At 41.0% G+C, this 23,150-nt stretch overlaps 7 protein-coding genes across 7 annotated transcripts; all 7 read right to left on the reverse strand.

Moving 5' to 3' along the window:
- Positions 1-277: 277 nt before the first annotated feature.
- On the reverse strand, positions 278-1,237 carry LOC114773251 (olfactory receptor 142-like). The gene has a single exon (XM_028965773.1). It carries the CDS (start codon positions 1,235-1,237, stop codon positions 278-280), a length of 960 nt encoding a protein of 319 aa, XP_028821606.1.
- A 3,048-nt stretch (positions 1,238-4,285) lies between these two features.
- LOC114773252 (olfactory receptor 10J1-like) lies at positions 4,286-5,234 on the reverse strand. Its single transcript, XM_028965774.1, has one exon. It carries the CDS (start codon positions 5,213-5,215, stop codon positions 4,286-4,288), a length of 930 nt encoding a protein of 309 aa, XP_028821607.1. The 5' UTR covers positions 5,216-5,234.
- Positions 5,235-6,799: 1,565 nt separating this feature from the next.
- LOC114773253 (olfactory receptor 51I2-like) lies at positions 6,800-7,763 on the reverse strand. Its single transcript, XM_028965775.1, has one exon. The coding sequence runs from the start codon at positions 7,742-7,744 to the stop codon at positions 6,800-6,802; it is 945 nt and encodes a 314-aa protein (XP_028821608.1). The 5' UTR covers positions 7,745-7,763.
- Positions 7,764-9,999: 2,236 nt separating this feature from the next.
- Positions 10,000-11,283, reverse strand: LOC114773254 (olfactory receptor 142-like). Its single transcript, XM_028965776.1, has 2 exons — positions 11,277-11,283; positions 10,000-10,968 (listed from the first exon to the last, which is right to left on the reverse strand). The coding sequence occupies exon 2, from the start codon at positions 10,942-10,944 to the stop codon at positions 10,000-10,002; it is 945 nt and encodes a 314-aa protein (XP_028821609.1). The 5' UTR covers positions 10,945-10,968; positions 11,277-11,283.
- Positions 11,284-12,239: 956 nt separating this feature from the next.
- On the reverse strand, positions 12,240-13,416 carry LOC114773258 (olfactory receptor 142-like). Its single transcript, XM_028965781.1, has one exon. It carries the CDS (start codon positions 13,405-13,407, stop codon positions 12,463-12,465), a length of 945 nt encoding a protein of 314 aa, XP_028821614.1. The 5' UTR covers positions 13,408-13,416; the 3' UTR covers positions 12,240-12,462.
- A 3,703-nt stretch (positions 13,417-17,119) lies between these two features.
- Positions 17,120-18,682, reverse strand: LOC114773260 (olfactory receptor 142-like). The gene is made up of 2 exons (XM_028965783.1): positions 18,673-18,682; positions 17,120-18,306 (listed from the first exon to the last, which is right to left on the reverse strand). Exon 2 carries the CDS (start codon positions 18,296-18,298, stop codon positions 17,366-17,368), a length of 933 nt encoding a protein of 310 aa, XP_028821616.1. The 5' UTR covers positions 18,299-18,306; positions 18,673-18,682; the 3' UTR covers positions 17,120-17,365.
- A 2,556-nt stretch (positions 18,683-21,238) lies between these two features.
- LOC114773255 (olfactory receptor 10J5-like) lies at positions 21,239-22,180 on the reverse strand. The gene has a single exon (XM_028965777.1). It carries the CDS (start codon positions 22,178-22,180, stop codon positions 21,239-21,241), a length of 942 nt encoding a protein of 313 aa, XP_028821610.1.
- Between the last annotated feature and the right edge of the window lie 970 nt (positions 22,181-23,150).

The raw sequence follows: 23,150 nt of genomic DNA on the forward strand, positions 1-23,150 counted from the left end.
AATTGAAATAAGAAACAGGTCTACATGCACATAACCAGCATTTTATTAAAAAAAAAAAAAAAAAAAGGTTTTTCTGAGAATTTGAAATTTTATTCCTAATTCCTAACATTTGTATTAAATAAACAATGAATATTAAATTAAATTAAATTAGGTTTCAAATAGATTCATACAAAAAATCTACATTTCTTCAACAATGTCTGGATTACAATGATTCACAGATTCGAACAGACTCAAACTCAAACAGTTTGTTGCATTCAAATATATGCCACCTGCTTAACTACTTTGCAATAGATGATTTGAGAATCACAGCGATTTTTGCTGATTTCATAAATATGGGATTTTTCCGCCGCATTTCTGGCAATGTTAGCCCATAAATGAGTGGATTAAAGATGGGCGGAATTACAAGAAATTCCAGTGAAAAGAAAAGAGCTAAGCCCTTCATGACAGGGTCCAGTTCAAACCTGCTTAGAATTATATCACAAAAAAAAGATAAGGAGTAGGTCACAAACGTAATGATGTGGGGCAGGCACGTCTGTAGAGCTTTACCTCGGATCTCAGAAGAGCTTCGTCTACAGACAACAAGTATTCTTGTGTACGTGTAGAGCGTGAAACCTACACATAGAATGATGTCTGTAGTTACGACAAATAATCCAAAAGCGTTGTTAATTCCTGTTGGCACACAGGAGAGCCGCACAACCGACCAGGTAGAGCAGTAAAGCCTCATAATCAGATTTCCACACAGCGGCAGCCGCACGGCCAGGTAAAGAACCAGAGCCTTCCAAAACAGGGACCAGGAAAATGCCCCGGTTACGAGGAGGGCCGTCATCTTCGGGGTCATGATGTTGTGATAGTGTAATGGGTGACATATGGCCACGTATCTGTCATACGCCATCGTAGCCAAAATGGTCAGTTCTGACACCGAATACGTGTAAATAACGTAAATCTGGGTGAAGCAGGCTGGCCGGGATATCACGTGAGAGTCGGAGAGGAGGTCGATGGAGAGGCGCGGGAAGAGTCCAGCGCTGCCGTACAGAGAGTTGAAACATAGACAGGATATGAAAATGTACATGGGCTCATGCAGAGACTTCTCCTTCGTGACAACGACTATGGTGCTGACGTTAAAGACTAAAATTGCAAAATATACAATCAGCATTATTAGAAAAAGGACATATTTGATATCCCCTTGGTCCTTGTACTGGGTGAAGTAAAAGTGGGAAGGAAGAGTTTCATTTTCCATTTGGTAGAACTTCTTCACAAGCTTCTGAAAATTAGAAAACGTATAGATTTTAGATTTTAGGAAAGTTTAACAAAGAAGAAGGATAATTAAACCTCATTACCTTATTCATATGCATCATGTTACAAGAGATATTTAGTGTTAAAATAATTATTTTCAGGGCTTTTATTATGTCTGCACAGTAGTTATAGCTATGGGACAAATAAAAAATTATAAATAGAAGTACAGTAGCATAATGTGCTTTACAAGCAAATTATCATACTTTTACAAGACATACAATAATGCACTGAAGTAAATACATGCATGAAAATGGAATAGCAGTGTGTATGCAATGATACGTTAAAGCTCCATATTTACCTGTCAGCAGCGAACGTTTACTGCTCCTCATCAGTCTTCTCCGATCTTTTATATGCTTGCACATGCCTCTGGTATAACGTTTCGCAAATACTCTAGAGTTTCAAAGCTCTAAGGTTTTGCACGGGGAATCATTTTTTTGGTTTGTTGTTTGCTTAAAAAAATTATGTATAATAATAACTGTTTTATTTTAGTCTAATATTTAACTTGTGTGTCATTGATCAGGAAATTATATAGAAAATGACCTAGAAAATTACAGTAAAGTAATTTACTGTAATCCCCACCAATTACTCTCACTCTCTCTCTCTCTCTCTATATATATATATATACACACACACACACACACACACACACACACATCTAAAATTAAACTCGATTTTAAAATATATATATATATATATATATATATATATATTTTTTTTTTTTTTTTTTTTTTTTTTTTTTTTTTTAATTTTAGATGAGTTTAATTTTAGATGAGTTTAATTTGAGTTTCTGGTCTTCCCCAAGGGACCTGCAACTGAATGGGTTTAAGTATGCATGTTGCTGGGAGTTTTTTGTAAAATGTACCCGTGGCCCAGTAATGTAACTCAGAAAGGAGACAATGTTCGACTCTGTTCTCCTTCGTTGTCCCTGGCTGGTGGGACAACTTGTCCTGCTCCATTCGACTAGCCGAGACTACCACCACCTTTAAGAAGCAGCTGAAAACCTGCTTTTTCAAAAGGTTTTTCAGACGAGTCCAACACTAACACACACACACACACACACACACACACACACTGGACATAATAAAAAAAATTATAATAATTTTTGTCTAGCACTTAACAATTCCCAGCACGTTCTATTCCTGACAAGCTCGGCCTTATCAGAGCTCTTAGTTTTGTAACTCAAAATCTATAGAAACCGAATGAGAATTGCTGGTGTCGTCCTCTTGTAAGTCGTTTGTAAGTCGTTGTAAGTAAAGTAAAGTAAAGTAAAGAAGGTCTATAAACAGCAGTATTTTGAGCACAGCAGGCCATGCATTTCATGCAGCAGCCTTGATGAAAGCAATATTCTTCTTAAAGAAGTGAGACATTTTGCATCAGTGTTGCTGATCCTTGCCCAACAGCTGCTGAGGTTGCACTTATGTTCTTAATGGCACATGTTTTTCAGTGCATGATTGCTTAGGAATAATTTAAAAGCAGTGCAACATCACCCTGACATAATGATTGACATCTGCCCTCACATGATTGCATGGCCACCGTTTGTGGGGAGTAAGGGCGCCCTCATTTTTCGAGGTGCGCCTGCTGCTTCGACTGGCTGGAGCGGCTTGTCTGGCCCAAGATTGCTTTCACGGAACATTTCACATGGGAACTGTGCATTGGATCGATGGGGCAGTGGTGGCCTAGCGGGTACAGAGGCGGTCCCGTAATCGGAAGGTGCCACTGAGCAAAGCACCGTCCCCACACACTGCTCCCCGGGTGCCTGTCATGGCTGCCCACTGCTCACCAAGGGTGATGGCTAAATGCAGAGGACACATTTCACCGTGTCACCGTGTGCTGTGCTTGCTGTGCATCATAATGACAATCACTCCACTTTCACTCTGGGGTACTTGTAAAGTGTAAAATAGGATGTGTAGAAATAGTATGAACTAATACCTTTCTGGCCCAAAACATTTTTCACTGTAAAACTGACCTGGGAACTTTGCTCATGTGCTCACAGAGCTTTATGATGAATATAGACAGTTCCATGCAAAATAACTAGTATTGCAGCCTGCAGTATTTCAGGTGGAACAGGGACGAGAGTGTGAGGTCCTCGGTGTGCCTGCTTACTGCTGCTGTGTAATGGGGAGGGATGGGCTGCTTCCAAATAAAGCACATTTCATTCATTCATTCATAAGATTGTAAAACTGAGCTCATTATGTCACAATTAATATTTCCTGGGTTTTCTAATGTGTGCATGTATGTGTCTCATTCATTTGCATTGGGGTGATCCTCGGTTTGGAGGATGGATGTTGATACTGGAGTGCAAAATCAACACCGATGGGAGATGGACAAGAAAAGCACAAGGCCCTATATATGTTTACCTGGTTAAATTCAGTATGGTTCCTGCAACAGATGTTATAAAAAAAACATTTTAAAGCAGAATTCGTAATGTCTTATGATGTGTGTGTGTGTCGTGTGAGGTGGGGCTCCAGAGAGGGTATTCACCGAGGGCACCAAACAGGCGAGGACCGCCCCTGCCCCCTCGACCCCAAGACATGACAGTGAAGCAGATAGTGACGTGCAATGGAGATCATTTAACTCTCAGATGAATTTTGTGAGGAAAAATCTGAATGTTGATGTCATTTTTGCGGGGTTTATTAAAGAACAGAACCTTTCCTCGCTGTTAGGATGTTTGGTGGGGACTGTATTATATGGGATTTTCAGTGTTCACAGTCTGATTCTGATTAATGATTTGATCCAACTTTTAGTTTTAGAATAAAGACAAAGTCCTCACATTGAGGTGGGATTAGGGCTTTTGCATTTTAACATACAGTGTTGTGGGGTTTTTTTTATTAAAACTAGCCATCGTAAATTAATCTTCCAATTTAATCTTTCAATTTATCACATTCCAGAAATGAGCAAGAAAAAAATATCCCATTGGTCACCACAATTAGAAAACGATAAATGAAAAGTATACAACAAAGAAGCAGCAAAACATCTGCGTCTGTTAAACGTCTTATTTCAAGACTGCGTGCGAGAACACCTGATTCCTTTTCCGTATTTCTGGTAAAGTCAAGCCATAAATGAGAGGGTTTAAAACAGGGGGAACCACAAGAAATTCCAGTGAGAAGATAAGAGCCAAAATGCTGGTAATCTGGTCAAGTTCAAAACGGTTCATTACAATATCACAAAAGACTGTTATTGAGTATGTCACAAATGTCACAATGTGGGGCAGGCAGGTCTGTAGAGCTTTACCCCGGAACTCAGCCGAGCTTCGCTGACACACCACCAATATTCTGATATATGTATAGAGGATGAAACCTGAAGGCAGAAAGTTACTTGTTACTAAAACAAACCAACCCAAAGCGTTGTTACTTACGGTCGGCACGCAGGACAGCCGCACCACTGACCAGTTGGAGCAGTAAAGTCGCGTGATCGCTCGTCCACACAGAGGCAGTCTGGCTGACAGGGTGATCACAAGAGCGATGGAAAAGAACGGCCACGTGAAGGCCCCGACTATCAGGAGGACCCTGGTCCTCACCGTCATGATGCTGTGATAGCGTAACGGCTGACATATGGCCACGTACCGGTCGTACGCCATCACTGCCAGTATGGTTAGTTCCGATACCGAGTAGGTGTAAATAACGTAAATCTGGGTGAAGCAGGCAGGGCGGGATATCATGTGAGAGTCGGAAAGAATGTCGATGGAAAGGCGCGGGAAGAGTCCGGCGGTGCCGTACAGAGAGTTGAAGGATAAACAGGATATGAAAATGTACATGGGCTCATGCAGAGACTTCTCCTTCATCACAACCACAATAATGCTGACATTAAAGACTATAATTGCAGAATATACGGTGAGCATAACTAGGAAATAGACATATTTCAAATGCCCTTGGTCTTTGTAGAGAGAGAAATAAAAATAAAATGGAAGAGTTTCATTTTCCATTTCCAAGGCCTGCTGTGTTGCTCCTGCAAGTGAAGATCATAAAAACGGTTCAGTTCAGTCATATCTGTAGCAATAGATATTGAGTTATTCTAATTATAATAGTTATTTTGCTCCAGGTTTACATTTTAAGAATAAATATTAAACATTCTATTAGAAAAAACATACATTTATTAGTGTATTTCCAAAAGGGCAGCACACAGAAACAAAATGTATAAGCAACAAATATGAATATTTAAATGTAAAAAGTAGCCTTTTTTTTGGAAGCTATGAACAAATATTGTATCAAGTAGCAGCTTCGCTGTTTACCTTCAGAGGCTGTGAGATTTCTGTTGTTCACCAGGATCTTTCTGGCTTTTTATCTCTTTCAGAGCTCTCTGGCGTGATGTTTCTAAATGCTCTAGAGTTGCAAAGCTCAGGGGTAGGGGCAGTAAAACCACATGGTAGTAAAAACAAGTGTATACGTTTATCTGTACTTAACAGTCACTCATGCTGTATCAAATTAGTGCTGCAAAATAGGGCCCATGGGAATTATTGGTGGAAATTTATGGGAATAACAGACTGTTTCAAAATTGAAGGTTTGGGATTATGTGTACTGCATGCTAATCTTGAATAAAACAACCAGATATGGAGCAAATATAATAATCATTATTATTAATAATAATAATAATAATGATAATGATAATAATGACTGCACAATCTGCAGACCAAAGAAGGTTATTAAATACACAAAGATCAGTTGTCTGTCTCAGTGCTGTGCTGTGGACAAAGGCTCATATATTGCATTGTGATTTGGTGTTCATTTCAGCATCGTGCACTGATTAGGACTGTGAGTTCTGAATATTTAATTATCATTAGCATTGTGCTCACAACTAAATAATTTATATTTTTCTTTCATTAACACCATGCAGCTCTAAATTGCCTCAATATCAGTGACATCAGACTGTCTGGCCACCTGGGTATTATGAAGTAGTGTGAATTGCTGCCATCGTGGGATTTTTCTATATTCTTTATTTACTGCTTATTTATGTTCACGTATTACATAAAACTGTTAAAATTAAAATGTTAAAATGATTTTTTTCTGCAAAGATCGATTAGCTCTACTTTCTTTGAGTCTCTTTCTAACAATAACTTTTACTTTCACTATCCTCTAAAGCAGTCTGTGGCCTTCAGTGTGGAGTGTGAAATCACTGCAATATCTTCCACTTACGACTATTCCGGTATTTTCAGGTAGCGCTTGAGATACAACACCTCCAAACTACAAGCTAGTTTTCTATCTATGATGCTGCAGTTCCTAGTAAATCCAATGTGCTGGTAAATCACATCATAGCCCTTGTTTTTATTTCCAGTGCAGTTCTGTCTCTCAAAAAAAATATTCCATAATGTCTCAGTGAACAATTCTTCTAGTTATACACTAGAATCCATAACTTCATGACAACAGTAGTGCATCACAACAGAATGGAATATGGACATTTTCAGTTTATTTAGAATCATTCTTGTCACTTGATCACTAGAATTAGAATCCCGCTGATGATGACATTAAAAACCACATGAGATTAATCTCGGTTTAAGAAATATAGAAAACGTCTATTTTGAGATCACAGAGATTTTTGTTGCACGTGCAAACAATTGATTTCTTTTTCGAATTTCTGGTAAAGTCAGGCCGTAAATAAGTGGGTTCAAAACAGGTGGGACAATAAGAAGCTCTATAGAAAAAACAAGAGCTAAAATACTTGTAATTCTGTCAAGTTCAAAACGATTCATTAAAATGTCACAGAAAATGGCAATGGAATATGTCACAAATGTCACAATGTGGGGCAGGCAGGTCTGCAGGGCCTTACCCCGAAATTCAGCCGAGCTTCGCTGGCACACGATAAGTATTCTGATGTAGGTGTAGAGGATGAAGCATAAAGGCAGAAAATCACTGGCTATTAAAACGAACAAGCCGACCGCGTTGTTACTCGCCGTCGGCACGCAGGACAGCCGCACTATTGACCAGTTGGAGCAGTAAAGTCGCGTGATCGCTCGTCCACACAGGGGCAGTCTGGCTGACAGGGTGATAACCACGGACATCCAGAAGATGGGGCAGGAAATGGCTCCTGTTATGAGAAGAATCATGGTCCTCGCCGTCATGATGCTGTGATAGCGTAACGGCTGACATATGGCCACGTACCGGTCGTACGCCATCACTGCCAATATGTCGAATTCTAATATAGTGTAGGTGTAAATAACGAAAATCTGGGTGAAGCAGGCAGGGCGGGATATCATGTGAGAGTCGGAAAGAATGTCGATGGAAAGGCGCGGGAAGAGTCCGGCGGTGCCGTACAGAGAGTTGAAACATAGACAGGATATGAAAATGTACATGGGCTCATGCAGAGACTTCTCCTTCATCACAACCACAATAATGCTGACATTAAAGACTATAATTGCAGAATATATAGTGAGCGTAACTAGGAAATAGACATATTTCAAATCCCCTTGGTCTTTGTAGAGAGAGAAATAAAAATAAAATGGAAGAGTTTCATTTTCCATTTCCAAGGCCTGCTGTGTTGCTCCTGCAAGTAAAGATTATAATAAAAAAAAGAGTGCAGAATTATTTCAGAACTCATTTAAGAAAAGACCACGATTACTGGAATTCAAAAAAGACATTTAAATGATCTCTAGCTATTCCAAGATATTAATATCCAGAAATATTAGTAATATTAAATTATAATATTCAATATAATATAATAAGATAAGATAAACCTTTATTAGTCCCACAAGTGGGAAATTGCACAAATTGCACTAATATTGAAAGCAAGTAAGTAAAAATTCAGTTTTTATCAGTTTAAACATGAAGTTATTCCATCAGATCAAAAACTGAGGCAGTTAACTGTATCAGAAAACAATTCTGTGCCGCTGTTACCTTCGGTGGCGCTGAGATTTCTCGTCTTGAGCAGGACCTTCGCTGGCCTTTTATTTGTCCCAGAGATCTCTGGTGTGATGTTCTGTAAATGCTCTGGAGGGGTAGTGCCGAGTCGAATCATATGACATCAACCTCAGAACAAAAAGCTGGCTTTTCACTACTGCGTGTCTGTCAGTGGTTACGTCAAATAATGCAGCTGCGCCTATTTATTTTATTGACAGACAACTACGTCTTAAATGGTGAAATATTAACAACACACATTATCATTTAAAATATTTATTGATTCCGTTACATTAAAATAATATAGCAATTCAATGTGTCATAAACCTGACTTTCTTGGTCTTCCTGAATTTTGTGTTTGTCTGATATTGTGATATCTGTGTTCATGTGTATAAATGTATCCTGATGTGTCGTGTCCCGTCATTGACGTTTTAACTCTGTTCTGTACCACTGCGGCACTACGGTTACGTCTGTGTATCTATAAATCCTACCGTCCTTGACCCTCCAGCCTTGATGGATTCCTGACAGAATGACGGCACCACATATTTCGACACAGCTGACGTAGGCCCAACGCTGACTAAACATCTGGATTTTTTCTGCATGTTGAAGGACATCGCCAGTCCCTTCCCAGGCCAAATATTTTCTACTAAGTTCCCATGACTTACTCCGGTGGGGTCATGGATACCTGAACCATGGTTCCCTAGCCGGGTCGTTGGAATTGTGTACGCCCGATAAGTATGGCAGAACCTGGTAGTAGGGGTGGTAGTAGCCCAGTTGTTAACATGATCCAGAAGACCCAGGTCTTCAAACCCCACTTCCTACCACTTACTGTCCCTGTAACTACTGATTGTAAGGTGCTCTGAATAAAGGCTTCTGATAAATGCCGTAAATGTAAATGTATTTGGGCTGTATATACTGTTATGAACACAACTTGATTTTTAGAGGATCACGGTGATCCTCTATTGGTGCATGCACAACTTGTTTTTTCACATATTTCTAGTCAAGTGAGGCCATAAATAAGATGATTCACAACAGGGGTAATTTCTAACATATGGCTACATATATGTCACTATAGATTATGTCTTTGTACTAAATGTAAACATTCACAATCACAACAGAATGCATTCAAATGACGCAACTTTTGAAATGAGGTTTAAAGTAATATGGCAATAAAATTGTTGCATACAGTGTTTTTGCTTCAGACACAATGTACCACAAAGCAGTGCTATTCTGTGAACAATGTCTTATGATTATATACACACACTCACATACACATATACACATATTGTGTCTGAAGCAAAAACATTGTACGTAACAAATTTATTGCCATATTACTTTAAACCTCATGTCAAGTTGCGTCATTTGAATGCATTCTTTTGTGATTGTGAAGGTTTACATTTAGCACAAAGACACTATCTATAGTGACATATACTCTATGTATCACTCGGATTATCATTATTGTTGTTTAAAAGTATGGACACTTTATTGATATGATCACTATTAAATATCTAAATATCTATGATCACTATAAAATTGTATTTCCAGAGCACCGGCATAATCTATTATATAAATAAGAATAGAATAATGATTTAACTTCAACAAAAAATAAAATAAAGATATACTCTTTATACATGTTTGAAAGCTTGAGACACATCCACCAAATCCCATAATGCAATGGTTAGGTAAAATTACAACCATTTTTCTGATTAAACTAAACATTACAAAGATTGTAGTTACATGAACTAAATAGAGTACACAAAGTATACTAATATATCATTAGTTCTTAACAGTTTGTTCACATTTTTCAGACGTATGTCAGCTCATGCAATCACTTGAACCTGACAGTAAGGTCAAGGACAGCAGAAGAAGAAACATGCATGTGTTATTTCGAAACTGCAGAGATTCTGGTTGCATGCGTAAACAGTTGATTCCTTTTTCGTATTTCTGGTAAAGTCAGCCCATAAATGAGAGGATTCAACACTGGGGGGACCACGAGAAATTCCACTGAAAAGACGAGAGTCACAATATTCATAATCTGATCAAGTTCGAAACGGTTCAGCAAAACGTCACAGAAAATTGCGATTGAATATGTCACAAATGTCACCATGTGGGGCAGACACGTTTGCAGAGCTTTACTCCGAAATTCCGCTGATCTTTTATGACACAAGACTAATATTCTAATGTATGTGAAGAGTATGAAACCTGAAGGCAGAAAAACGCTGGATGTTAACACAAAGAGTCCCAGTGCGTTGTTACTCGCCGTCGACACGCAGGACAGCTTCACGACTGACCAGTTGGAGCAGTACAGTCGAGTGATCGCTCGTCCACACAGAGGCAGGCGGGATGCGAGTGAAACCACCATGGCGATCCAGAAGAAAGGCCACGTGAAGGCTCCTGCTATCAGCAGGGCCGTCGTCCTCATGGTCATGATGCTGTGATAGCGTAACGGCTGACAAATGGCCACGTACCGGTCGTACGCCATCACTGCCAGTATCGGTAATTCTGATAGCGAATACGTGTAAATAACGTAAATCTGGGTGAAGCAGGCAGGGCGGGATATCACGTGAGAGTCGGACAGAATGTCGATGGAAAGCCGCGGGAAGAGTCCGGCGGTGCCGTACAGAGAGTTGACGGATAAACAGGATATGAAAATGTACATGGGCTCATGCAGAGACTTCTCCTTCATCACCACGAGGATGATGCTGGCGTTTAGCAGTAAAATGGCGAGGTACACAATAAGTATGATAAGAAAATAAACATATTTGACATGCCCTTGGTCTCTGTACAGCGTGAGGTGGAAGGACACCGGGAAAGTATCATTTTCCATTTCCCAGGCTGTGCGGAGAGATTCCTGGAAATGGGAGTTACAAAATACTGGTTAACATCACTATCTATACTATAACCTGTCAATGTACAACAATAAACTATACTAAAACCACTGGGGAAAAAAATGCATTTTAAGAACAAACATTGAAATACAAGATGTGTATATGAACATAAAAAGCTCGATAATATAGTCATAGGCTAAACTTTTTTAAATTACAAAAGTAAAAAATATTAATATAATTGAAAGAGTAAATATAACGCAGTGCTGTAGATGTAGCACTACAACAACGGTTCTGCAACTACGGCACAGTAGTAATAATGTCTCATGGTTACCTTTAAGTTGCAGTAAGATCTCTGCTTCTCATCAGAACATTCCAGGGCCTTTTATCTCCACCAGATTGCTCTGGTGTGAGGTTTAAACAAAACCGGGCTCATGGGACGTCGATTGCATGAGATTTTTTTCTCCTCTACGTCCTCTACTTCCTCCACTGCCACACCGACCTCACCTCTGACTGGGTCTGAGCTGGTTGTCATGGGTTTCGCAGTTAGTGGTGCAACGGGTCAATCCGGGGATGTCACACTTTTCTTGTTAAATACTATTTCATGAATCCAGCAGGTGTGGATTAAAGGAGAACTGTGCACATTTCTCCTCTAATCCACAGCTTGCCCGGTCCTACATAAAATCAATTCATGTAATTATGGCAATAAGAGATCATTTTGCTTTTGGTTATTGGTTCAGGTGCCGTATTCAGGCCCCACATTCTATTTTAAAAATGTTATACCTGCTCACTGGTGAGAGCTTGTGGCTCAAAACATCAACTGTTCAGCCTTACATAATATACACGTTTTTTAACTCAGTAGTATTTATTTCGCAGTGTATTATTTACTAATGTTACAATAAAAAACATTTATTGATTGAGTTATTTACTCACAATCATGATTTTTTTTCAAGTCAGTCAGGCTGGCAACAAGGTGAGTTTTATATAAATATATATTAAATACACTTAAAGGTTTTTGGAAAAAATGGATTACAGATGTCAGTGTTAAATTGTTTTACAATAGTAAACAATTTAACATGGTTGATAATAATATTTCCAATTATATTTTTCTACCTTATGCTAATTTCACAGAATTTTCAGTTTGGATAATATTTCAAAGGATACAACTACAGAGATATAGTCATGTTAAGTATCAGAATATAATGGATCACCTAAAAACAACAGAGCTGGGACGAAGCAGAAGGCTGTCACTCTTCAAAGTCTTAATGTGTCTGTCTTTGTTTTGACAATCAGCATCTTCCAACATATTTGAGTGCATCTCATTATTGAGTACATAACATTATTCTTATGAATTATAGAACCACACAAGAAGAATGGTACTGGATTTTCTTTTTTTAAATTCAATTCTTCACCACACACATAAAGAACGGCTTAATATCTTGGGTTATACCTTTTCACTTCAAATCCATCATTATATAAAAGGAACATAGTTTTGTTTAAAATTCTGAAATTCCTATTTCCTATTTAGACATTATGGAGATTTTGCTTGAGTGTGTAAAAATAGGATTCTTCTTTCGGATTTCCGGTAAAGTCAGACCATAAATGAGAGGATTTATAACAGGAGAAACAACAAGAAATTCCAGGGAAAAGACTAGAGCCACAATGGTCATAATCTGGTCAAGTTGAAATCGATTTAGCAAAACATCACAGAAAAGAGCCACTGAATATGTCACAAATGTGACAATGTGGGGCAGACACGTTTGCAGGGCTTTCCCCCGGAATTCCGAGGAGCTTCTCTGACACACGATAAGTATTCTGATGTAGCTGTAGAGGATGAAGCCTGATGGAAGGAACACACTGGTTGTTAAAACGAACAAGCCTAAAGCATTGTTGCTCGCCGTCGACACACAGGACAGCCTCGCAATCGACCAGTTGGAGCAGTAAAGTCGTGAAATTGTCCTTCCACACAGAGGCAGTCTGGTAGCAGGGATCACGACCAAGGCGATGGACAAGAAGGCCCAGAAAAGTGCTCCTGCTATCAAGAGAGCTGTGGTCCTCACCGTCATGATGCTGTGATAGTGCAACGGTTGACATATGGCCACGTACCGGTCGTACGCCATCACTGCCAATATGGTTAGTTCTGAGTGTGAATAGCTGTAAATAACGTAAATCTGGGTGAAGCAGGCAGGGCGGGATATCATGTGAGAGTCGGAAAGAATGTCGATGGAAAGGCGCGGGAAGAGTCCGGCGGTGCCGTACAGAGAGTTGACGGATAAACAGGATATGAAAATGTACATGGGCTCATGCAGAGACTTCTCCTTCATCACCACGAGGATGATGCTGGCATTAAATATTAAAATGGCGGCGTACACAGAAAGCATGATGAGAAAGTAGAGATATTTCAAATGCCCTTGGTCTCTGTACAGAGTGAAATAAAAATAGAGCGGAAAAGTGTCGTTTTCCATTTCACAAGACTTTGGTATTATTCCTGAAAATGAAGAATGTAACATTCATCACTCTCAAATAACAGAATATCTATAAAGCATGCAAATAGAATTACACTAAATTGACGAATTTTATAAAAATATACATTATAGGCTAAATATGCATATTTCAGTGCCATATCAATAGAAAATGTTGCACTGTTACCTTCAGTACTGATCTGATTTCTGTGCTCAGTCAGAATCTTCTCTGTGCTTTTATCCCTCCAACATTTCTCTGGAGTGGCGAAATGACATGACATCAGAGATGTGGGAGTGTTCTACTCCTTTTTTCATTGGTTGAAGAGTGCAAGATTTTAGCCCTGCTTGTAGGAAAGGAGATGGACTCCTGGCAAAAAGTAATTGCATTTAAATAAAGCTTACTAATCAGTTATAGTGCCATAGCAGCTTCCCCAAGCAGCTCCCCCTACTGTGTTTGAAATTGACTGTATAGCACCAGATTCAGCCTGAAAACAATGTTCCAATAATCATAAACTTACACTAACACACAATTTATATTAGAATTATTGATCCTTTTCAGGGCCAGCATTGTGAGGTGCTGGAAGAGCGGGGATGAAGGTGGAAGCGGGAGAAGCAGTGCGAAGTTGTGGAAGGTGGCGTTTAGCGCTGCAGAATGAGACGGGCCAGAGAGAAAGATAATTAATGTGTGTAATTCCTGGAGAGGAGCGTGTAGGAGAGGAGAGTCGAAGCCTGGTTCTTCAGCAGTCATGCCTGGGAACCAGGTCAGACGCCCAGGTACAGGTACAGGTACTGGGTTCAATTGCTTGGTTTGTCCATTTAGGGTTGTGAAAGGGAAAGTGAAGTGATTGTCATTGTGATATACACTGCAGCACAGCACATCGGGCAACCTCGATCCAGCAACCTCCTTAACAGCTTGGCCACCACTGCCCAGCATACGGTGACACAACGAAATGTGTCCTCTGCTTTTAACCATCACCCTTGGTGACAGTGGGCAGCCATGACAGGCGCCCGGGCAGCAGTGTGTGGGGACAGTACCTTGCTCAGTGGCACCTCAGCAGCACCTTGGCGGATCAGGATTCCAACCCACAACCTTCTGAGTACTGGTCCACTTCCTTAACCACTAGGCCACGACTGCCCCTACCAATGACCCCAGCGTGATACCCAGAGGTCAGACTCACCTTCACCCCTAGTTGGCCTCAGAACTGATGCCAGAATCTGGCCCCGAATTGAGGTCCTCAGTCAGAGAGTAGTTCAGGAGGGCCATGATGCCTGAGCACCTCTCTTATGATGATTGCTCTTGTCTGAGGTGACTTGGGGAGACCGGGGAGAATTTGGAATTGCCTGCCATAATTTGTTAGACTGGTGATGAACTCCATGGATACATGGGACAAAGGGCGATGGGTAATGAGAAGACATGAGGTCATTGGTTCTCCACCTTCTGTGTAGTGCAGGTGGGGCATGCGGTTATGCGGTTGTGGCAGTGGTGGCCTAGCGGTTAAGGAGCCACTGAGCAAAGCACCGTCCCCACAAACTGCTCCCCAGGCACCTGTCATGGCTGCCCACTGCTCACCAAGGGTGATGGGTTAAATGCAGAGGACACATTTCGTTGTGTGCACCGGGGAGCCTGGGCGATGAGAAGATTTCGACAAGCTCCTGTGTTCTGGTGTGTCCTGGATATCCGGACAGTGAGTCATCATGGCCCCATTGGAGACCCTGAGTACGCACATACGTGTGATCTATGGTATGAACAATGACTCTCTCTACTGTAGTGGAAGCAAAGGCCCCACAGTGAGGCAACCTGGGAACTTAGTTACCACCTTCTCGCGTGTCTACCTGTCTAACAGTAAGCCAACCTCGGATGTCAGTTACAAAATCACTGCGTGTCCATCAGTAAAGACAACCTGGGAACCACCTCCCCACTTGTTCTACAGTAAGGTAACCTGAAACTCAGTTGCCACCTCCCCACGTATAAAACAATGAGGCAACCTGGGAATTCAGTTACCACCTCCTCACGTGTCCAGCAGTGAGTCAACCTAGGAACTCAGTTCCCACCTCTCTGCGTGTCTAGCAGTAAGGCAACCAGGGAGCTAATTTGCCACCTCCTTGCGTGTCCAGCAGTGAGGCAATATAAGAAATCAGTTGCCACCTCCCCATGTGTCCAGCAATTTGGGGCAGTGGTGGCCTAGCGGTTAAGGAAGCGGCCCCATAATCAGAATGTTGCTGGTCCGAATGCCGACCCGCCAAGGTGCCACTGAGGTGCCACTGAGCAAAGCACCGTCCCCACACACTGCTCCCCGGGCGCCAGTCATGGCTGCCCACTGCTCACTCAGGGTGATGGGGGCACATGATGGGGGCAACCTGGGAACCCAGTTGCCACTTCCCTGCGTGTCCAGCAGTGAGACAACCTGGGAATTCAGTTACCACCTCGCGGTTAAGCTAGGCCACCCTAATTAGAAGGTTGCCGGTTCGAATACCGACCCGCCAAGGTACCACTGAGGTGCCACGCCCCTGCCTGTCCAGCAGTAAGGCAACCCGGGAACTCAGTTGCCACTTCCCTTCTGTACGTGTCCCGCAGTGAACCCAGGAACTCAACCTAATTCCCTGCATACCCAGTAGTGAGCAATGTCTAGCGGGTTTGGTGAACTGGTGCATTGGAGTCTGGAGCATCGTGGCAGGAGCTTGTTCAAGCTAAATCTCAAGTTTATTCATAAAGCACTTTAAAACAACGCAGTTGACCAAAAAAAAAGAGCGAGACAGCGAATAAAATAATAACAACCAAGAAATGATTAATAACCAGAATAAAACAGTAAAAACAACATCTCAGACAGATTTAAAAGCCGAGGAGAAAAAAATGTGTTTTTTGAGGGAGCTCTTAAAAGCAGGAAGGGGTTTGGCCTGCCTGATGTTCAAGGGCATTGCGTTCCAAAGTCTTGGAACAGCGACTGAAAAAGATCGGTTACCCCTCAGTTTCCGCCTTGTCTAAGGGACAACTAACAATTAATGTTCTGCTGACCTGAGAACCCTTGGATGAGCATACGACAGTGGCAGATCAGACAGAAACTGTGCGGCAAGGCCATGAGGACATTTAAAAGCAAACAAAAGAATTTTAATATCCATCCGATAGCGAACTGGGAGCCAATGTAATGAATGCTAGAACTGGAACTGTGTTTCTGTACCAGTTTAAAGCCGCATTTTGGACCACTCTGGTTAAGCCCAACATAAAGTGCATTGCAGCAGTCCAGACGATTCGTAATAAAAGTGGCGCCGAGAGAGAAGTGGCCGGACTCTCAACAGTTGTCTCAATTGAAAAAAGCTGGCTTTGACCACTGAGCTGATCTGTGCATCAAATGTCAATTGTGGAGTTAAAGAACCTAAGTTGATTTTAACTCTATCACTTGCTCCAAACAACATAACCTCTGTCTTTTTTTTTTTATTATTAAATTGTAAAAAATTCAGTGACATCCATGCTTTAATTTCTGCAATACACTCCAGATACACTACAGATATACTCCAGATATACTCCAGAAAATGTGTTTTCTTCTTTTAGTGTATATAGATTTTACTGTCATTTTTCCGAAGCATTGACCCTAGAGGAAGTAAGTACAAAGAGAAGAGACAGCAAGGGAAATGACCACATGACCACACAAGAATGAACAGACTGAACAAACAATGCCTGCAGTGATATTTAACAGCTCAGCGAAGGAACATTGTGCTTTTTTAAATATTTTTTTACCAATATTCTGTTTCAGTGCTGGTTGTAAATAGAATTGATTTGCTCTAACACATCAGTAGGCTTAAAATAAAAGGATAAAAGAATAAAATCATAATTACAGAAATAAACACATAACTTTTGCCTTGAAATAAATCCACCCACAACATTTCACTGTTTATGATTTTGAATGAAGCATGTTCAGCTCAGAAACTTCCGTTCTTATGATTTGTGACATGCCATATTACAGCCCTATTTAAAAGTGACAGAGATCTTCGGTGATTGCATCAAAAATGGATTCTTTTTTCGCATTTCTGCTAAAGTGAGTCCGTACATGAGAGGATTTAAAACTGGGGGAACCACAAGGAACTCCACAGAGAAGATGAGAGCCACAACATTCATAACTGGGCTCAGTTCGTAACGACTGAGTAATACGTCACAGAAAAGAGCGATGGAGTACGTTACAAACGTCACGATGTGGGGCAGGCAAGTTTGCAGAGCTTTACCCCGCACTTCAGCCGAGCTTCGCTTGCACACGATAAGAATCCTGACGTAGGTGAAGAGGATGAAGCCTGAAGGCAGAAAGACGCTGGTTGATGCTACAAATAACCCGAACGCATTGTTAACGGCTGTGGACACGCAAGACAGCCTCGCCACGGACCACGTGGAGCAGTAAAGTCGGGTTATGGCTCTGCCGCACAGGGGCAGCCGGGCTGCCAGGTAAACGACGAACGCCATCCAGAAGAAAGGCCAGAACGCCGCCGCCGCCATGAGGAGGCCGGTCGCCCTCGCCGTCATCACGCTGTGGTAGTGTAACGGCCGGCATATGGCCACGTATCGGTCATAAGCCATTACAGCCAAGATGGTTAATTCGGATATGGAATAAGTATAAATGATGTAAATCTGGGTGAAGCAGGCCGGACGGGATATGGCATGGGAGTCGGAGAGGAGGTCGATGGAAAGGCGTGGGAAGAGTCCGGTGGTGCCGTACAGAGCGTTGATCGACAGACAAGAAATAAAAATGTACATGGGCTCATGCAGCGATTTCTCCTTAATCACAGTCAGAATTATGCTGATGTTGAGGAACAGAATAGCAACGTACTCAAGGAGTATTGTGATGAAATAGACATATTTTAAATGGCCTTGATCCTGGTACAGGGTGAAGTAAAAAGTTTCGTTTTCCATCCGCGTTCCTGGAAATGATGGAAAAGACACAGCTTCAGATTGGTTAGAATCAGGGTGTTTTTTTTCCTTCAGTTAACATTAGCATACAACATGTACCGAATGGCTGAAAATGAACCGAATCAATTTCATACTGCTTCATACTTTATGATTAAAGTATCCATCCATCCATCTAGCCATCTATCTATGTATCTACAGTTAAAGTACAGAATTTTAGTCTTGTTCCTGAAACTACTAAATCCTTCTAAATTCTAAAGCATTTTACAAAAGCATTTTTCTTAACAATATGTGCAAATATTCCATTTTTAAAAAGGCCCTTCTGTACGCCTCCTGTGCTGTCTGCATTCATGTCACATGAGTAAACACTGCAGTGTTACCTTCAGTGATGGCAGGATTTCTGCTCCTCCTCAGAATCGTCCTGCGCTTTTATCTTTCCCCTCATTTCTCAGGTGTGATGGTTCCAGATGCTCTGGAGCTATAGGGCCCAGGGGCAGTGACAGGTGACATTACAGGGTTTCAGACAATAAGAACATTCTTTGGGAAACACCTTGTCAGGGATGCAGAAAACGACTCTGTCTGTTCACACATGAAAAGTCTGCAGAAGGAATATAAAAATATATATTCAAATAATGATGAAGGTTGTATGACTATTTGTTTGAGACCCATAAGTCCTGAATCACATCCGACCCATGCATTAAATATGTGATTAAATTTGTCCATTTGTAAATGCAAATTAATATCAACGGTTGTAATAAATATATCAGGAAGATTACTTGCTCTTTATCCTAGGGGCACTAGGGGTGTAATCTTATAATCGATGCATCATGATGCAGACGTGGACGATTCTGCATGGATGCAGTGCAGAACATAATCGATTATATCATAAAAACGTTGCCTGGTATAAAAGTTCTCTTTAAAAAGTAGGGCCGGCAGTGACTGTGGCGGCCTGGACTGAGTACAGCGCCACTCCGGGCACTTCCACTCAGCGGCCTTGTGCAAATTTAGAAATTTGTAAACTGACCTTATCAGTCTCTGAGTGTACGGAAATCTACAACATGGTGGTGGTAGTAGTCTAGTGGGTAACACACTCGCCTATGAACCAGAAGACCCAGGTTCAAATCCCGCCTACTACCATTGTGTCCCTGAGCAGGACACTTAACCCTCCAGGGGGACTGTCCCTGTAACTACTGATTGTAAGTCGCTCTGGATAAGGGCGTCTGGTAAATGCCATAAATGTAAATGTAAACATGACATTATCGCCTTACCTGGAGTTTCTAAAACCAAACCTATTTATTCGTCCTGAGGCCGTGGGGCACGTTGAGCTCAACTCACAGTTTAATAAGAAGAAGCATGTTCAGTCCGAAAGAGGCTATAGATTTGCTCCAAACAGAAGAGATAATTTTGCCGTTATAGTAAAATTCAGTCACCTGAAGCCACGGACGTCTGAACCAGGCGTTTTTTCTGCCATTTGTGGCGTTAATGGAGCGCAAACTGAGCACTTGACCGTTTTTCTGCTCATTGTAGCAAATCGAAATCCCCACGGATGAAGGAGACCTTAACTCTTGTATTTGAAACCATCATGTAAAGTGATGTAGAAAATGTATGGAATGCATCATGATGTATCCATAATGCACTTATGATAGTAATCAAATTGAATTGTGAGACAAGGTTCACACCTCTACATTTACATTTACAGCACTTACCAGACGCCTTTATCCAGAGCGACATACAATCAGTAGTTACAGGGACAGTCCCCCCCCTGGAGACACTCAGGGTTAAGTGTCTTGCTCAGGGACACGATGGTAGTGAGTGGGTTCATAGGTTCATAGGCGAGTGTGTTACCTACTGGGCTACCACCACCCTACCACCTCTACTGTGGTTGGAATACTGATACAAATAACATTTACATTTATAAAGGTTTATAAATGTGAAGTGGTAGTGACAACAGTGTACGTTCACGTCTTCATGGCGCTCTGGTGGTGACACATCCTGATCAAGGAGCCTGATTGCCTGAGGATAAAAATATTGGCTAAATTTCTGAAATTGTTCAATTTCGAAGGTCACTGATGATTGCACGGTTACCAGAATCTGTGTTGGTTATAGAGAGGTGATAATCTGTGTCGGGGTTGTTGTGTATTATTCATGGTCAAGCAACAAAAGCATAATGTTTTAGGATCTGTGTTGAACCAATTTTTAAAGTAACTGGAATATACTGATCGTTGCAATAACGTTGCAAAATATCTTTGGACAATTCTTATTCTAAGAAATCTGCAGGTTTGTAGACTATATAGATTAATAACATTAATAATCACATTTTCCCTTGGCTTAAATGCAAAATGTAGCATAATGTAGCATAATATACAAATGCACAAGATTATACTGTATTATCAATATACTGTACAGATCAATTCAGTACATAGAGCATAGTAAAATGTTGTGATTTGTAGACAAACCTTTTATTATATGATTTGCACAGAGGTCTGGCCAAAAACAGTGACAAATTATAACTCAAATTAAACTCAAAGATTTTCATATTTTTATACCTGAAAGTCTTGTATTTCACTGCATTTTGAAATATGGCATAAAGCACCCACTTTATACTTATAACACATGACAATGTGGGTGAAGAAATAAATCCACATAAATGACAAACAAGAGCATTTACTCAGCGATACTCATTGTTACATTAATACAATCCAAAATTCATATATGACTATATGACCATTCATAAAATGCTAACATTTTAACATAACATATTTTTTAATAAGTCTGAATTAATTTAGTGCATTTAGTTCACATTATTAGTTCTGGTTACCATTTATTTAGTGCTGTTCTTTATGGAGACATAAAAAGAATTACATAAACCACCATACATTTGCACTACAATGACAATTTATATACAATATCTTGTAGTTATGAATATTATATATAGTTATTATGTTTTTATTGCTTGGAAAACATTGCAGCTCGGGGTAAATACCTAAGAAAGGGGTTCTTTTTTCGCATTTCTGGTAAAGTGAGGCCATAAATGAGGGGGTTGAGGAGCGGAGGAATGAACAGAAACTCCAGTGAAAAGGCGACGGCCACAATGTTCATGATGGCGTTGAGTTCGAAGCGGTTGAGTAGAATGTCACAGTAGAAAGCTAACGAGTACGTCACAAAGGTCACGATGTGGGGCAGGCATGTCTGAAGGGCTTTACCGCGAAATTCAGACGAGCTTTTTTTGCACACTGACAGAATTCGGATGTAAGAGTACCAAATGAAACCTGATGGCAGGAAGACGCTTGACGAGGCCACAAACAGCCCTAAAGCGTTGTTACTCGACGTGGACACACAAGAAAGCCTCGCCACCCCCCAGGTGGAGCAGTAGAGTCGCGGAATCGCTCTGGAGCACAAAGGCAGCCTGGCAACGAGAACAACAACGGAACCGATCCAGAAGAACGCCCAGCCGAACGCCCCTGAGATCAGGAGGGCAGTGATCCTCGGTGTCATGATGCTGTGATAGTGCAGCGGCCTGCAAATCGATGCATATCTGTCATATGCCATCGTAGCCAGTATGGTCATTTCTGAAATTCCATAAGAATAGATGACAAAAATTTGTATGAAGCAAGCAGTGCGGGATATAAAATGAGAGTCTGAAAGGAGGTCGCCAGAAAGCCGAGGAAAAAGCGCGGTGCTGCCGTACAGAGCGTTGGCAGCTAAACAGGAAATGAAAATGTACATGGGCTCATGCAGAGACTTCTCCTTAATCACAGCGAGTATAATGCTGATGTTCAGAAATAAAATGGCAACATACACAATCAGGACTATCAGGAAGTAGACATATTTTAAATTCCCTTGGTCTTTGAACAGAGTGAAGTAAAAGGGAAGAGTGTCATTTTCCATTTCCTCGGGTGGATCTGGTGGAAGAAGAACAGTAAAGAGACATTAAGATTTTTTTTACACGTTTTACACAAGTAAACATACATTTACAGTCTGAAACAAGAAAAAAAGAACTACATTAAATTTTACTGAAATAAAAGTTTTCATTTGGTATTGTAGTCATTACATGAAGTACACTTGAGGCATTAAAATAATAATACAACAATTGTAATAATAATCAGTCATATTATTTTACTTGAGGGTGCATCTATGAATTGAGGTGAATCTATGAGAGAATCTTCATGTTCTCCTGTTACCTTCAGTGACAGTGTGAGCTCTGCCCATGAGCTCAATCTTTCCTGGCTTTTTATCTCCCCCACATGTGGTATTTTTTTTTTCTCAAAATGGTCTGAGGACATAAGACCCCTGGGTAAAGCCGTGATGTCATTATATTGCTGTTTTGAACTTCTGTTGATTTGCAATAACGAAAAAATATATATATTTTTAGGTTACATTGTTGCTTAATTACATAGACAATCCAAAAAAAGTCCATAATACATTCTTAATAAAAATGTGAATATTCAGCACTGATAGTTGATGTTATGTGAGGTAGGGGAATGCACAATCGCGGACAAGCAGGTTGAACTAAGCACGAGTTTATTAGGGGAAGGACACAGTGAGGGAGACTGGGAAATTGTTCAGGGTTTTTGAGGCAATGGGCACGCTGGACACCTGTTCCGGTTGATGGCCCGAGCACTGAGGCGAGTGCGATTGCAGTTGCAACACCATCGGGATAGGGGACAGAGCAGAGAGAGCCACGGATCAGTCAGAGGCGTGGGACAGAGCAGAGAGAGCATAATCATTGCAACGCACCGGTCAGAGCAGAGAAAGTAATTAGCGTGACCGGGGTCTTTACCGGGGTTCAAAGTCAGGTGGCTGAGTGAGAGAACTACAATGAATAAGCGAGAAATCGCCGTCCAGGTTACTTTGCTAG

Source organism: Denticeps clupeoides, unplaced genomic scaffold, assembly GCF_900700375.1.
Source record: "Denticeps clupeoides unplaced genomic scaffold, fDenClu1.1, whole genome shotgun sequence".
Lineage (NCBI taxonomy): Eukaryota > Metazoa > Chordata > Actinopteri > Clupeiformes > Denticipitidae > Denticeps > Denticeps clupeoides.

Excerpts from the sequence above, each read along its gene's own strand:
- LOC114773260 (XM_028965783.1), bottom strand. The coding sequence starts at position 18,298 with ATGGAAAACGAAACTTTTTACTTCACCCTGTACCAGGATCAAGGCCAT.
- LOC114773252 (XM_028965774.1), bottom strand. The coding sequence starts at position 5,215 with ATGGAAAATGAAACTCTTCCATTTTATTTTTATTTCTCTCTCTACAAA.
- LOC114773255 (XM_028965777.1), bottom strand. The coding sequence starts at position 22,180 with ATGGAAAATGACACTCTTCCCTTTTACTTCACTCTGTTCAAAGACCAA.
- LOC114773253 (XM_028965775.1), bottom strand. The coding sequence starts at position 7,744 with ATGGAAAATGAAACTCTTCCATTTTATTTTTATTTCTCTCTCTACAAA.
- LOC114773254 (XM_028965776.1), bottom strand. The coding sequence starts at position 10,944 with ATGGAAAATGATACTTTCCCGGTGTCCTTCCACCTCACGCTGTACAGA.
- LOC114773251 (XM_028965773.1), bottom strand. The coding sequence starts at position 1,237 with ATGGAAAATGAAACTCTTCCTTCCCACTTTTACTTCACCCAGTACAAG.
- LOC114773258 (XM_028965781.1), bottom strand. The coding sequence starts at position 13,407 with ATGGAAAACGACACTTTTCCGCTCTATTTTTATTTCACTCTGTACAGA.